The 12,690-nt window shown below is 39.1% G+C and overlaps 1 protein-coding gene across 5 annotated transcripts in view; it reads left to right on the top strand.

The window, feature by feature from the left end:
• Nucleotides 1-12,690, top strand: part of COL4A5 (collagen type IV alpha 5 chain) — a 328,420-nt gene that overhangs the window by 186,196 nt on the left and 129,534 nt on the right. For all 5 annotated transcript variants that reach the window (XM_036305697.1, XM_036305696.1, XM_036305695.1 and 2 more), the window contains exons 9-16: nucleotides 2,034-2,114; nucleotides 4,477-4,539; nucleotides 9,763-9,798; nucleotides 9,886-9,927; nucleotides 10,083-10,175; nucleotides 10,686-10,739; nucleotides 10,836-10,892; nucleotides 11,310-11,354. In XM_036305697.1, the coding sequence (XP_036161590.1) occupies nucleotides 2,034-2,114; nucleotides 4,477-4,539; nucleotides 9,763-9,798; nucleotides 9,886-9,927; nucleotides 10,083-10,175; nucleotides 10,686-10,739; nucleotides 10,836-10,892; nucleotides 11,310-11,354 (471 nt within the window). The remainder of the gene's footprint in view (nucleotides 1-2,033; nucleotides 2,115-4,476; nucleotides 4,540-9,762; nucleotides 9,799-9,885; nucleotides 9,928-10,082; nucleotides 10,176-10,685; nucleotides 10,740-10,835; nucleotides 10,893-11,309; nucleotides 11,355-12,690) is intronic.

The raw sequence follows: 12,690 nt of genomic DNA, 5'->3' as shown, positions 1-12,690 counted from the left end.
TTCAAATGGTCAAACAGTCGGACACTTAGCATATTAGGCTTTTATTATATAGGACTAGAGGCCTGGAAACAAAAAATTGTGCACTCGGGGTGGTCCCTCAGCCTGGCCTGTGCTCTCTTGCAGTCTGGAATGCCTTGGGGGATGACCACCTGCTTGCTTAGACCCACTCTCGGGGGGACTGGGCCTAAGCTGGCAGTCAGACATCCCTCTGACAGCTCAGGAGCCCTTGGGGGATGTCCACTTGCCAGCGGGGAGCAGGCCTAAGCTGCAGTCGGACATCCTTAGCACTGCTGAGGAGGCGGGAGAGGCTCTCACCACCACCGCTGTACTGGCAGCCATCAGCCCGGCTTGTGGCTGAGCAGAGCTCCCCCTGTGGGAGCGCACTGACCTCCAGGGGGCAGCTCCTGCATTGAGCATCTGCCCCCTGGTGGTCAGTGTGTGTCATAGTGACCAGTCATTTCCAGTCATTCTGCTGTTAGGGTCAATTTGCATATTACCCTTTTATTACATAGGAGTGCCTGGCCAGCCTGGGTGAAAGGCTGATGGCTGTTTACAGGCTGGCCACAGCTCCTTCAGGGTGGGGGTCCCCCCTGGGGTTCCTGGCCAGCCTAAGTGAGGGGCTGATGGCTGTTTGCAGGCTGGCCAAAGCCCCTTCAGTGTGGGGGTTCCCACTGGGGTGCCTGGCCAGCCTGGGTGAGGGGCTGAGGGCCGTTTTCAGGCTGGCCACACCTCCTTCAGGGTGGGGGGGTCCTGCTGAGGTGCCTGGCCAGCCTGGGTGAGGGGCTGATGGCTGTTTGCAGGCTGGCCAAGCCCCCCAGCAGGCACCCTTACCCCATGAGTGTGTGGCCAGCCTGGGTGAGTGGCTGATGATCATTGTTTGCAGGCTGGCACAGCCACTTCAGGGTGGGGGGTCCTCCTGGGCTTCCTGGCCAGTATGGGTGAGGGGCTGATGGCTGTTTGAAGGCTGGCCACAACCCCCAGCCACCCAAGCTCCCAGTGGAGGCTGCCTAGAAGCAGGTATCTGGGATTTATTCATCTTCTATAATTGAAACTTTGTTGCCATGAGTGGAGGCCACAGCCGGCTCAAGGCAGGCAGAAAGCTTGGCTTCCTCCATCGCCCAGGAAACAGAGCCTCCTGCTTGTTCCAGCTCCGTGGCTGCTGGAAGCCATCTTGGTAGGGTTAATTTGCATATAGTCACTCTGATTGGCTGGTGGGCGTGGCTTAGGGCATAGCAAAGGTACGGTCAATTAGCATCTTTGTCTTTTATTAGTGTAGATTAGCACCTCTATCATTTCATATAATTATCATTTCATTTGTTTGCCAATACTCACCTGAGAATATGCTCCCATTGATTTTAGAGAGGGAGGAAGGAGGAGAGAGAGAGACAGGAACAGACACAGAGAGTAAAAGAGAGATGTGAGAGAGAAACATGAATCAGTTGCCTCCCACAAGTACCTTGACTGGGGATCAAACTGCAACCTAGGTATGTGCCTAACTGGGAATCAAACCTGCAACCTTTTAGCATACAAGACGATACTATAACCAACAGAGCCACCTGGCCAGGGCAATTATAATTTCTTTTTAATCCTCCACTATTTCTTTATCATGTACTATTTTGTTTTCCTTCATTGCCCTTAGTAGAACATTTGGTCATCTTATTTGTTTTCATGTTATGCTCTTTATTCCCCCAGTATATTATTAGCACCATGAGAACAGAGGTCTTGTTAACCTTTTTCACTAATGAGTACTCAGAGCCTAACACAGTTCTTGGAAAATATTAATATTCAATAATTTTTTAATGAATGAGTAACTGAAAGTATCACAGTCTCTTTCAAATAATTTTACTTCAGTATACTCTGGCTACTTCCTCACTTCCCATTAAAAGGCAAATTTATTCATGTTAATTATTGAGCTTGCCTAATTTGTCAGGACATTCATGTGACAAATTGAATTATCAGATCATTTTTCATGCTTTGCCAGTTTTCATGTATCATAACTGTTATTTATAACTTTCATTGGTGGTTTCTTTCAGGGTGAACCAGGTAGTATAATTATGTCATCACTGCCAGGACCAAAGGGTAATCCAGGATATCCAGGTCCTCCTGGAGTACAAGTAAGCAACCAGTTATTTTCTTCTTCTCAATATTGATTTAATCAAATCACAGCATCACTTCTTTTTCTTTTTAGCTTTTAGTTATAGAAATTATCACCTGAAGTTTGACAGACATTGCAAGTACTTCTATCTGAAGATGAAAGCAATCTGGACCAGGGAGAATTTTAAGAAGCACTGTTGCTTTTTTTTTTACTTTTCTATATAATTTCCATGGAGATACTTGTTTTATTATTTGGAAGCAGAAATAGGCTTCTATATTTTTATTTTTGTGCTATGGGGATCAGTAGGATTAGTCTTAATAATTATAAATGGTCTGATTAAAAAGAAAATTGACCTAGATCTTCCATTTAAGGCATTAGAAGATGTTATTTGTAACACTATCAGTTATACATATTTTAGGTTGAAGGAATACAATTGATGGATCAACTACAATCTTAAAAAAAGTTATATTAGCCTACATATAACAAATATGCATAGAACAGTAATAACTGGAGTATTTGTAGATTAGGAAGTCAATTTCTTGAGGTTTATATTTATGAGGATTAATCCCTTTGCCAAAAAAAAAAAATCAATACTTTCTAATATTTGATCACTAACATAAAATGTCAAGGACTTTTTAAAACTACCTTCTCATATCATACTTATCACCCATCCATATGCTCTTAAGTACTTTCAACTTTATCCATTATCTTTTATGAATTTGTATTATGTAATATTAGATGACTGGTGCATGAAATTCGTGGACAGGTAGGGTCCCTAAGACTGGCCAGTGATCAGGGCTGATCTGTGGGATGACAGGTGGGGAGATTGGAAGGCCCCCACTGGCACCTGCCTTGGCTGGCCTGACGCCTCCCACTCGCTGGCCCCACCTCCCACCTCCAGTTGCCTCCCTCTGTGAGGTGACCGGCGGGGTGATCAAAAGGGGCTCCCGCTGACACCCACCTTGGGTGGCCTGGGGCCTGTGGGCTGGGGGCAGCTTCTGCATTGAGCATCTGACCCCTAGTGATCAATGCATGTCATAGTGACCGGTCATTCCACTGGTTGTTCTGCCATTTAGTTGATTTGCATATTAAACGTTTATTATATAGGATTTGAAAATATAGCAGAATGCATGCAAAATATATGTATGCTATGAAGCATAAATACCCAATGAACACCTGTCACCCCAACACAACATGTAAGAACTAGAATATTACAAATAATTTTGGATAAACCTGTGGTTTCTGCCTTTTCTCAAGTCATAATTATCATCACAAGTATTCCATTGCTTCTTTTTTTGTGTGTGTTACATATGTCTCCTTTTTCCCTGATTGACATCCCCCACCAGTCCTGCCTCCCAAGACACTGTTTCTTAAAAATAGTTTTGCTATATATATTTTTACATATAAACAATAGAATACTTAGTAGTTTTGCTTTTAAAATAATATAATACATATGTGTCTTTCTACAAAATGTTCTATTTGATATGTAAAGATTCATCTATATGATTATATGTGTCTCTAGTTCATTCAGTTTCATTTCTACAAAATATTTCATTGTGTAGCTATATTACAATTTGTTTCTCCAATCTCCTATTGTTGAATATTTGGGTTGTGTCAGGATTTTTTAAAATTAAAAACAATTCAGGATTTATAACTAGATATAAAATTGCTAGATTTGAAGGGAGTCAATTTTTCAAGTGTTTAAGATGATAAATTGTGTTCCACAACAATTGCATCATTTTCTTATTTTTTCCAGTTATTCTTACTTCCTTTGTCATCTTTAATCTTATTTCATTGATTCTAAACAATTGAATCTAAACATCAAAATAAACAAGCAAGCAGAACAGAAACAGACGCATAGATACAGAGAAAATATTGACAGTTGCTAGATGGGATAGGGATTAGGGGAGATGGGTGAAAAGATGAAGGTTTTACCAAATACAAATTGGTTGTTACAGCATAGTTGTGGGGATGTAAAGTACACCATAGGGAATAAATAATTAGAATAACATTCTAATAACTATGCATGGTGTCAGATGGGTATGAGATTTATCAGGATGATCACTTAGTAATATAATGTCTAACCATTGAGGTTTACACCTGGAATTAATATAATAATGTATGTCGACTGTCATTGAAAAATAAAAAATGATTTAAAAATAAAAAGTATAAAAGCCACCTTGAAACTAATAGCGTTCCCTTCCCAGTTCTAGCATAAGAGCACCACTCGATGTCCATCTTTATCACTTTATTTTCTAAAACTTCCTTATGATGTGTTTGTTCCACATTTGTTATCTACCACTGTAAAACGTAAGTTTTCTAAAAGTTTCATCCATCTGTTTAGTTGATATTTTTAATCCTTTTTGCTTCCTTTATAACAGGGCCCAGCTGGTCCCATTGGTTTACCAGGGCCAATTGGTTCTCCAGGACCACCAGGTTTGATGGTAAGCTTGCTTGTGTAATTTTATTTCTCCCTCTTTTATTTTTATTTCCTTCTTTGAAAGTGTAATGCATTTTCAATCTTTACAATCTAGAATAATCTCACTAACGAGAGATTTAACAATGTCATCATGAACAATATATGCTAAGTAATAGCTCCATTGTATAGATGGGAAAAATTAGGGTCACAAAATGAAAGATTTAAAATAAAGTATTTTGCTGTTACCTCTTGATATGTCAGTGTTGAAGTCGATTCTGGCCATTTCATGAAGTCTTCCACAACGGTTCTCTAGTAAATAAAACATGTTTCATCAAAATGAAGTTTTCTTTTTTCTTTTTAAAATTTTTATTGATTTTTTTACAGAGAGGGATAGAGAGTTATAAACATCGATGAGAGAGAATCATCGATCAGCTGCCTCCTGCACACCCCCTACTGGGGATGTGCCCACAACTAAGGCACATGCCCTTGACCGGAATAAAACCTGGGACCCTTTAGTTCGTATGCCGATGTTCTATCCACTGAGTTAAACCAGTTAGGGCTAAAGTTTTCTTTTTAAGAGGAACAAAAAAAAGGTATTTACACAAAAAATCATCTCTGATTTCTTAGGGGCCTATGACAAAATTGTAGGCCTGTTGAGATTAGTGAACACTCTGCAGTGGGATAAGAATGTGTGTACCTCAGGGAAAAAGCAAAAACTTCTAAAGACTGAATGTGTGGGAAGACTATTAATTTACTACCTCTATGGATACTCATATTTTTTACTATAATAAATTCTTAGTATTTTCACTCCAGAAATACTCAGGTTTAATTCAACTCATGTTTTGGACTTACAGCTTTGCTGTTGCCCTCTTAAAAAGGCAAGAAAATTGTACTTCAGTCAAAGTAATTTCTGAGGTGCTACTCTATCATCTGCCATGTATTTAAGTGACAGTTTTCATTATACCGTTATAGATGCTACATTTTTGCCTATGACAATTGTTCCTCTATTGTTAAATAACAGAACAATCTATCAGAAAAGATTGTGATTACTGATTTCCTGGAAATATTTTTAAAGATGATTAGAAACATCCTTTATTTAGTTTGTTTTAGTTGTAGACATGCTGCAAAATATGAAACAGGGCTATGAAACTTTTTCTTAATTCTGTTGTTATAACATTGGTATACACTAAGTGTGTTGTTATACCTTGCATTTCCCTAACTTTTGTGGCACATAATTTATTCATTCTGCACTTCTAAATGTCCTTTCAATTAACCTTGATTCAACGGGTGAAGCCAAGACTTAGAAATGCCACCAAAGTACAATATGTAGATAAATAGGTCCCTTGATATCAAGAGGTGACACACTTGGGCAAACAAATGTCTATTTAACTTTTAAAACCTTGTAACATTCTCAAATATACAAAATCAGATCACATAAAAATAAAACTGTACTAAAATATTTAACACTAGAGGCCCAGTGCATGGATTTGTGCACTTGTGGGGCCCTCAGCCTGGCCTGTGCCCTCTTGAAATCCAGGAAACTTTGGGGGATATTGGCCAGGTCTGTAGGGACCTGACCGAAAGTGGCAATCCAACATCCCCCGAGAGATGTAGGAAGTGGAAGGCGGCCAGGGAGGAACCCAAGCAAGGGCTGGGCATCATGCTGCTCCCACTCATCCTGGCCACACTGCGCCTGCTGCCACTGCTGCTTGGTAGTGCTACTGCAGTGGCGGGAGAGGCTTGTGCCACTGAAGTGGCATTCGCCAGTCATGAGCCCAGCTTCTGACTGAGCATTGCTCCCACTGTGGGAGTGCACTGACCACCAGGGGGCAGTTCCTGCATTGAGTATCTGCCCCTGGTGGTCAGTGTGCATCATAGCGACCCATCGATCAGTTGTTTGGTCACTTAGGCTTTTATATATAGACTAGAGACCTGATGCATGAAAATTCATGCACTGTATGGGGGTCCCTCAGCCCAGCCTGCCCCCTCTCAGTTGAGGCGCCCTCAGGGGAAGGAGGCGACTGGGCAATCAGGGGAAGGTGACTCCCCATCACACCTCTGCTGCTGCCACTGCCAGCTGTGTAAGCCTCGGCCGGCCCTGTCACCTGAGCCTTGGGTGGCCCTGGGCACCTGGGCAGCCACCATTTGAGGCTTGCTTGTGCCTCGGGCTGGCCCTGGGCAGTTGGGCAGCCAACATCTGAGGCTTGCCTGCCCCTCAGACATTGGCTGGGCTGCCACTATCCAAGGCTTGCCTGCGCCTTGGGCTCGCCCTGGGTGGCTGGGGGGCTGAGGGGACTGGGGTATTCCAGAGGCAGACACGTGGAAAGGTCGGGCCTGCCTGGGGGCAGGCCCGACCTTGCCATGCTCCTGCCACAACAACAGGGCTGAGGGGACTGGGCGCTGCCATCTTGTGGCTGTGGGCGCCACCATCTTTGAGGGTGTGGCAGTCAATTAGCATATTCCCTCCTTATTGGCTGTGGGCACCACCATCTTTGAGTGTGTAGCAGTCAATTAGCATATTCCCTACTTGTTGGCTGTGGGTGCCGCCATCTTTGCGATAGTGTGAGGGTCAATTAGCATATTCCCTCTTTATTAGATAGGATGTTATTTATTGATTTATTTATTTTTATTTTCTCTTACTCTGCACCTTTTTTATTATTCAAAAATCAAATATATTATATTTAAATCATCCACCCTCAATTTTTATTAATGTACCATCATTTTCCCAAGATATGAAGTTTCAGAATTTCTTTGGAATACTTTTTCATGGTTCTAGGTTTAACAAAACTGTTGAAAACTTAAATTCCACTCTAGCTCCCTGAATTCTCAAGACAGTTGCTAATGTAAATATATATATATAGATATAGATATAGATAGATATAGATATAGATATAGATATACATATATAAAAGCCTAATATGCCAAGTGTCCCCTTGGGAGTCTGACCGGGAGACCAGGAGTTTGATCACTCCCTATAACATGAACTGACCACCAGGAGACAGCATGGAATGAAGGAAGGCCCTGGCCAGCAGCCAGCAGCTGGGGAAGAAAGGCCCCAGCCAGCAGCCAGCAACCAGGGAAGGAAGGCCCTGGCTGGCAGCCAGAAGTCATGGAAGGAAGGCCCTGGCTGGCAGCCAGAAGGCCCTGATTGGCCCTGATTGCCGGCCAGGTCTAGGGACCTTACTTGTGCATGAATTTTGCTCACTGGGCCTCTAGTTTTAATAGAAAATACATAGTCAAAATTTTATATTGCTTTTGTATGCACATAGTTTAAAGATTGCTTTTGAAACCTAGAAATAGACCCAAGCCATTATGCTCAATTAATATTTTACAGAGGCAAGAGCATAAAATGGAGTCATGACAGTCTCTTCAATAAATGGTGCTGGGAAATTTGGTCACATACATGTAAAAAATGAAACTAGATCACCAACTTACACCATACACAAAAACAAACTCAAAATGGTTAAAGGACTTAAATGTAAGAAGAGAAACCATAAAAATCTTAGACTCCATAGGCAGCGAAATATCAGACATATGTTGTAGCAATATCTTTACGGATGCAGCACCTGGGGCAATGGAAACTAAGGAGAAAATAAACAGATGGGACTACATCAAAATAAAAAGCTTCTGCACAGCAAAATAAACCATCAACAAAACAACAAGAAAGCCCACTGCATGGGAGAACATATTTACCAATATTATCTCTGATAAGCGTTAATCTCCAAAATTTACAGGGAACTCATACAACTTAACAAAAGGAAGAGAAATAATCCGATCAAAAATGGGCAAAGGACCTAGACACTTTTCAAAAGAGGACATACAGAAGGCAGAGAGGCATATGAAAACATGCTCAAAATCACTAATCATCTGAGAGAGCAAATCAAAACAACGAGGTGGAATCTCACACCTGTCAGACTGGCGATCATCAACAATTCAACAAATGACAAGTGCTGACGAGGATGTGGAGAAAAAGGAACCCTCGTGCACTGCTGGTGGGAATACAGAGTAGTGCAACCACTGTGGAAACCGGTATGGAGTTTCCTAAAAAAATTAAAAATGGAACTGCCATTTGACCCAGAAATCCCACTTGTAGGACTATATCCCAAGAAACCAGAAATACCAATCAGAAAGGATATATGCACCCCTATGTTCATAGCAGCACAATTTACAATAGCTAAGATTTGGAAACAGCCTAAGTGCCTATCAGCAGAGGAGCGGATTAAAAACCTGTGATACCTACACAATGGAATACTATGCTGCTATAAAAAAGAAGGAACTTTTACCATTTCCAACAGCATAGATGGAACTGGAGAGCATTATGCTAAGCAAAATAAGCCAGTTGGAGAAAGATAAATATCACATGATCTCGCTCATATGTAGGATATAATGATCAACATAAACTGATGAACAAAATAGATCCAGAGACAAAGGATTGTGGGAGGGAGGTTAGAAAGCAACCAAAGGACTTGTATGCATGCATATTAGCATAACTAATGGACACAGACACTGTAGCAGTGAGGGCTTGCCCTCGGGGGTGGGAGTGGCCTGCGGGTGTCAATTGGGGGAAAAGGAGGCATATGTAATATTTTAAACAAAAAAAGAAAATGAAAAAATGATTGCTTTTGTCAATAAAACTATACCATCTTTCACAATATTCTAAACAAATTAAGAACTGTGATATAGAACAAAAATTATACCTGATAAAACAGGAACCAGCACAGTAGGTAATATTATATCAAAAAAAAAGTTTTAATGGTCTCAGATATATACTCAACAACTAAGCATACACTCAGGGAAACAAAAAATCAAAAGCAAATGAAACAAAAATTATGACACAAATGACCGTATCTATAATTCCACTCAATCTTTAATTATGGACAAGTCCTGTAAACACATCTTTTTAGAATTAGAGAGTTAATTGCCTTATGTTACCTAAATTAACCTATAATTCTGACATGAGAAATTTGATGTTTGTTGACATTAACTTTTTTACTTATTTTGGCACTGGTGTCTGTATCCATCCTTGAATGTCTTCCCCTGCCCACTCGTATCCTGACATGAGAATTCTCCACATTGATCTACTTTGTTTAAATTATTTAAAATGTGTGTCTGACTAGAAAGCAATGAGGAAAAATATAAAATATTATTTTGAAGGGCGTCCTCAGTCCTCATTTTTTATGCAACAAAATAATTTTTAAATAAACATTAATATAACACTTGTTTCCTTTTCTGTGTCTTCAATTCTTAGGGCCCTCCTGGTCCACCGGGACTTCCAGGACTAAAGGTATTTTCTTTTTCTTTACATCTTTTATTTGGTGTGGATTTTTTTGTTATTGTCAATGAGATTTTAAGCTGAATCCTATCTCTTCAGGGTAATATGGGCTTAAATTTTCAAGGACCCAAGGGAGAAAAGGTGAGTAAAGATAAAAGGGGATTATTCATCCCCAAGTTTGTTCCTTTCATAGTCATTTGAACTTGTCATTTTGCCTCTTGTCACTTTGCTTACATGTTATATTATTTTCTGTGTAAATTATGAAATATCACATTCTTATTTTATCTTGCAAATAGGGTGAGCAAGGTCTTCAGGGCCCTCCTGGGCCACCAGGGCAGATCAGTGAACAGAAAAGACCAATTGATGTAGAATTTCAGAAAGGAGATCAGGTGAGTGTGTGGAGAGAAAATCAATTAGCATCTGCTATAAAAGTGGCATTCCATTAAAATGCATTATAAGCTCTAAATGATTACATTATTTTAAAAATAACAAGGATTTGAGATAATTAAATGTTTAAAGAACTTTACTGATGTATAATATACTATATACTTTATAATCCATCCACTTAAAATGTAAGATTACATTTTCTAGTATATTTACAGGGGGGTATCTCTAATACTTTCAACAAAAAAAGATAAATTTTTAAAAATCATTAATACTCTCATTTTAAGTATTATCTTGTTATTTATCTCAAAATTTGACTTGACCATACACTAAAAATTAAATGAAGTGAAAAAAGATGGTCCATTTGCCTAGCAGATTTCGACTTTGAATTAAAAACATCCTGTTATCTTTGGTTATATTACATGAGTCTATAGTTCAGCTTCATAAAAGCATTTCAAGCTAGTTGTAGTATTAACAGTATCAATAGTGCTTTCCTTTTCTCTACTACTACATAGGGACTTCCTGGTGAACGAGGGCCTCCCGGACCTCCAGGGATGCGTGGTCCTCCAGTAAGTAACCTAATTTTTTTTAGCATCATTTAATGTAAATTGGTATTAATATATAGCATTCCATGAGCCAATGTAAAACTATTTTTGTGTGTCCAGGGCCCTCCAGGTGGTGTAAAAGGTGAGAAGGGTGAACAAGGAGAACCTGGCAAAAGAGTAAGTGTTATAATTACTAATACTCTGCAAATTTTTTTTTAAATATTTGAGTATAATTTCATTCTTTCCCTTTAAATCCTATTTTTATTGCTTCAAAATGTCACAAATGAATACATAAAATATTATTTTATTTAATATCCCAAGAAACCAGAAACACCAATCAGAAAGGATATATGCACCCCTATGTTCATAGCAGCACAATTCACCATAGCTAAGATCTGGAAACAGCCTAAGTGCCCATCAGTAGATGAATGGATTATTTAAATGTTATAATATTGAAGTCTATTTATTTATTATAATATTGAAGTCCAAAACATCTACTTAATATAGTCCAAGTCAGGAATAAAGTTGTTATGTTCTTTAATCTCATACTTCTTAAACAGCAAGTTTATATTCTTGCATTTCTTTGAATCCTAGGGTAAACCGGGCAAAGATGGAGAGAATGGCCAGCCAGGAATTCCAGTGAGTAAAGTCCATTACCCCAGGGGGGGAAAAAAAAAAGGCAAGGTCAGGAAGCAGGATAGCAGAGAGGCTTATATTTGGAATAGTTTAAATGAGTGGAAATTACTCTTTTTCTTTTGAACATGAATTTGAAATTCCTGTTTTTGTGTCAGATTTTTTTGAAACCAAAATCTGAGTCTGTATTTTATTTTTTAATTAAATTGATTGCAGTAACCTTGATTAATAAAGTTATATAGGTTTTAAGTGTACAATTCTATAATACATCATTTATATATTGCATTGTGCATTTATCACTCAAAGTCAAATTTCTCTTCATCACCATATATTTGACCCCCTTTACCCTTTACTACCTCCCCCAAGCCTCCTTCCCTCTGTTAACCATCATACTATTGTCTGTGTCTATGAGTTGTTTTTTGTTTGTCTTCATTGTTCATTATTTCTTTTTGTTTTATATTCCACTTATGAATGAAATCATATGGATCTTGACTTTTTCTGTTTGACTTATTTCGCTTAGCGTAATATTCTCAAGATCAATCCATGTTGTCACAAATGGCAGTATTTCATCTTTCCTTATTGAGTAGATTCCATTGTATGTATGTGAATACACACACACACACACACACACACACACACACACACATATGTATGTTTAAGCCAGATTTTTAAGCCAGGTTTATTGAGATATAATGTTCGTACTGTAAAATGAATCATTATTAACATACAGCTATGTGCGTATTGACAAATGCATATATCTGTTACCAACTCCATAATCAAAAACAATTCCATCATCCTCAAAAGTTTCATCACACTCCTTTTTTTCATAGTCATCCCATCCCCTCCATCCCAACTTAAGTCTCCGGCAAAAATTGATCTGTTCTTGCTCTAACTGGTTTGGCTCAGTGGATAGAGCATTGGCCTGCGGACTGAAGGGTCCCAGGTTCGATTCTGGTCAAGGGCATATACCTTGGTTGCGGGAGTGTGCAGGAGGCAGCTGATTGCTGTTTCTAACTCTCTATCCCTCTCCCTTCTTCTCTGTAAAAAATCAATAAAATATGTTTTTTTAAATTGATCTGTTATTTATCCCTACAATATTACCTATTCCATAGTATCATACAAATGAAATCATATTGTATATAGACTTTCAAGTTTATTTTTCAATTTCACAGTTTACATTCAATATTATTTTGTATTAATTTCAAGTGTACAGCATTGCAGTTAGACAATCATATAGTTTACAAAGTGGTCTCCCCAATACTTTAAGTACCCACCAGCACCATACATAGTTATCACTCTGTTCTCTGTATCTATGAGTCTTTCTCTTTGTTTATTCATTTGT

The sequence above is a fragment of the Myotis myotis genome, unplaced genomic scaffold, assembly GCF_014108235.1.
Source record: "Myotis myotis isolate mMyoMyo1 unplaced genomic scaffold, mMyoMyo1.p scaffold_m19_p_4, whole genome shotgun sequence".
In the NCBI taxonomy this organism is placed as follows: Eukaryota; Metazoa; Chordata; class Mammalia; order Chiroptera; family Vespertilionidae; genus Myotis; species Myotis myotis.
This window is presented reverse-complemented; position numbering and strand designations above follow the sequence as displayed.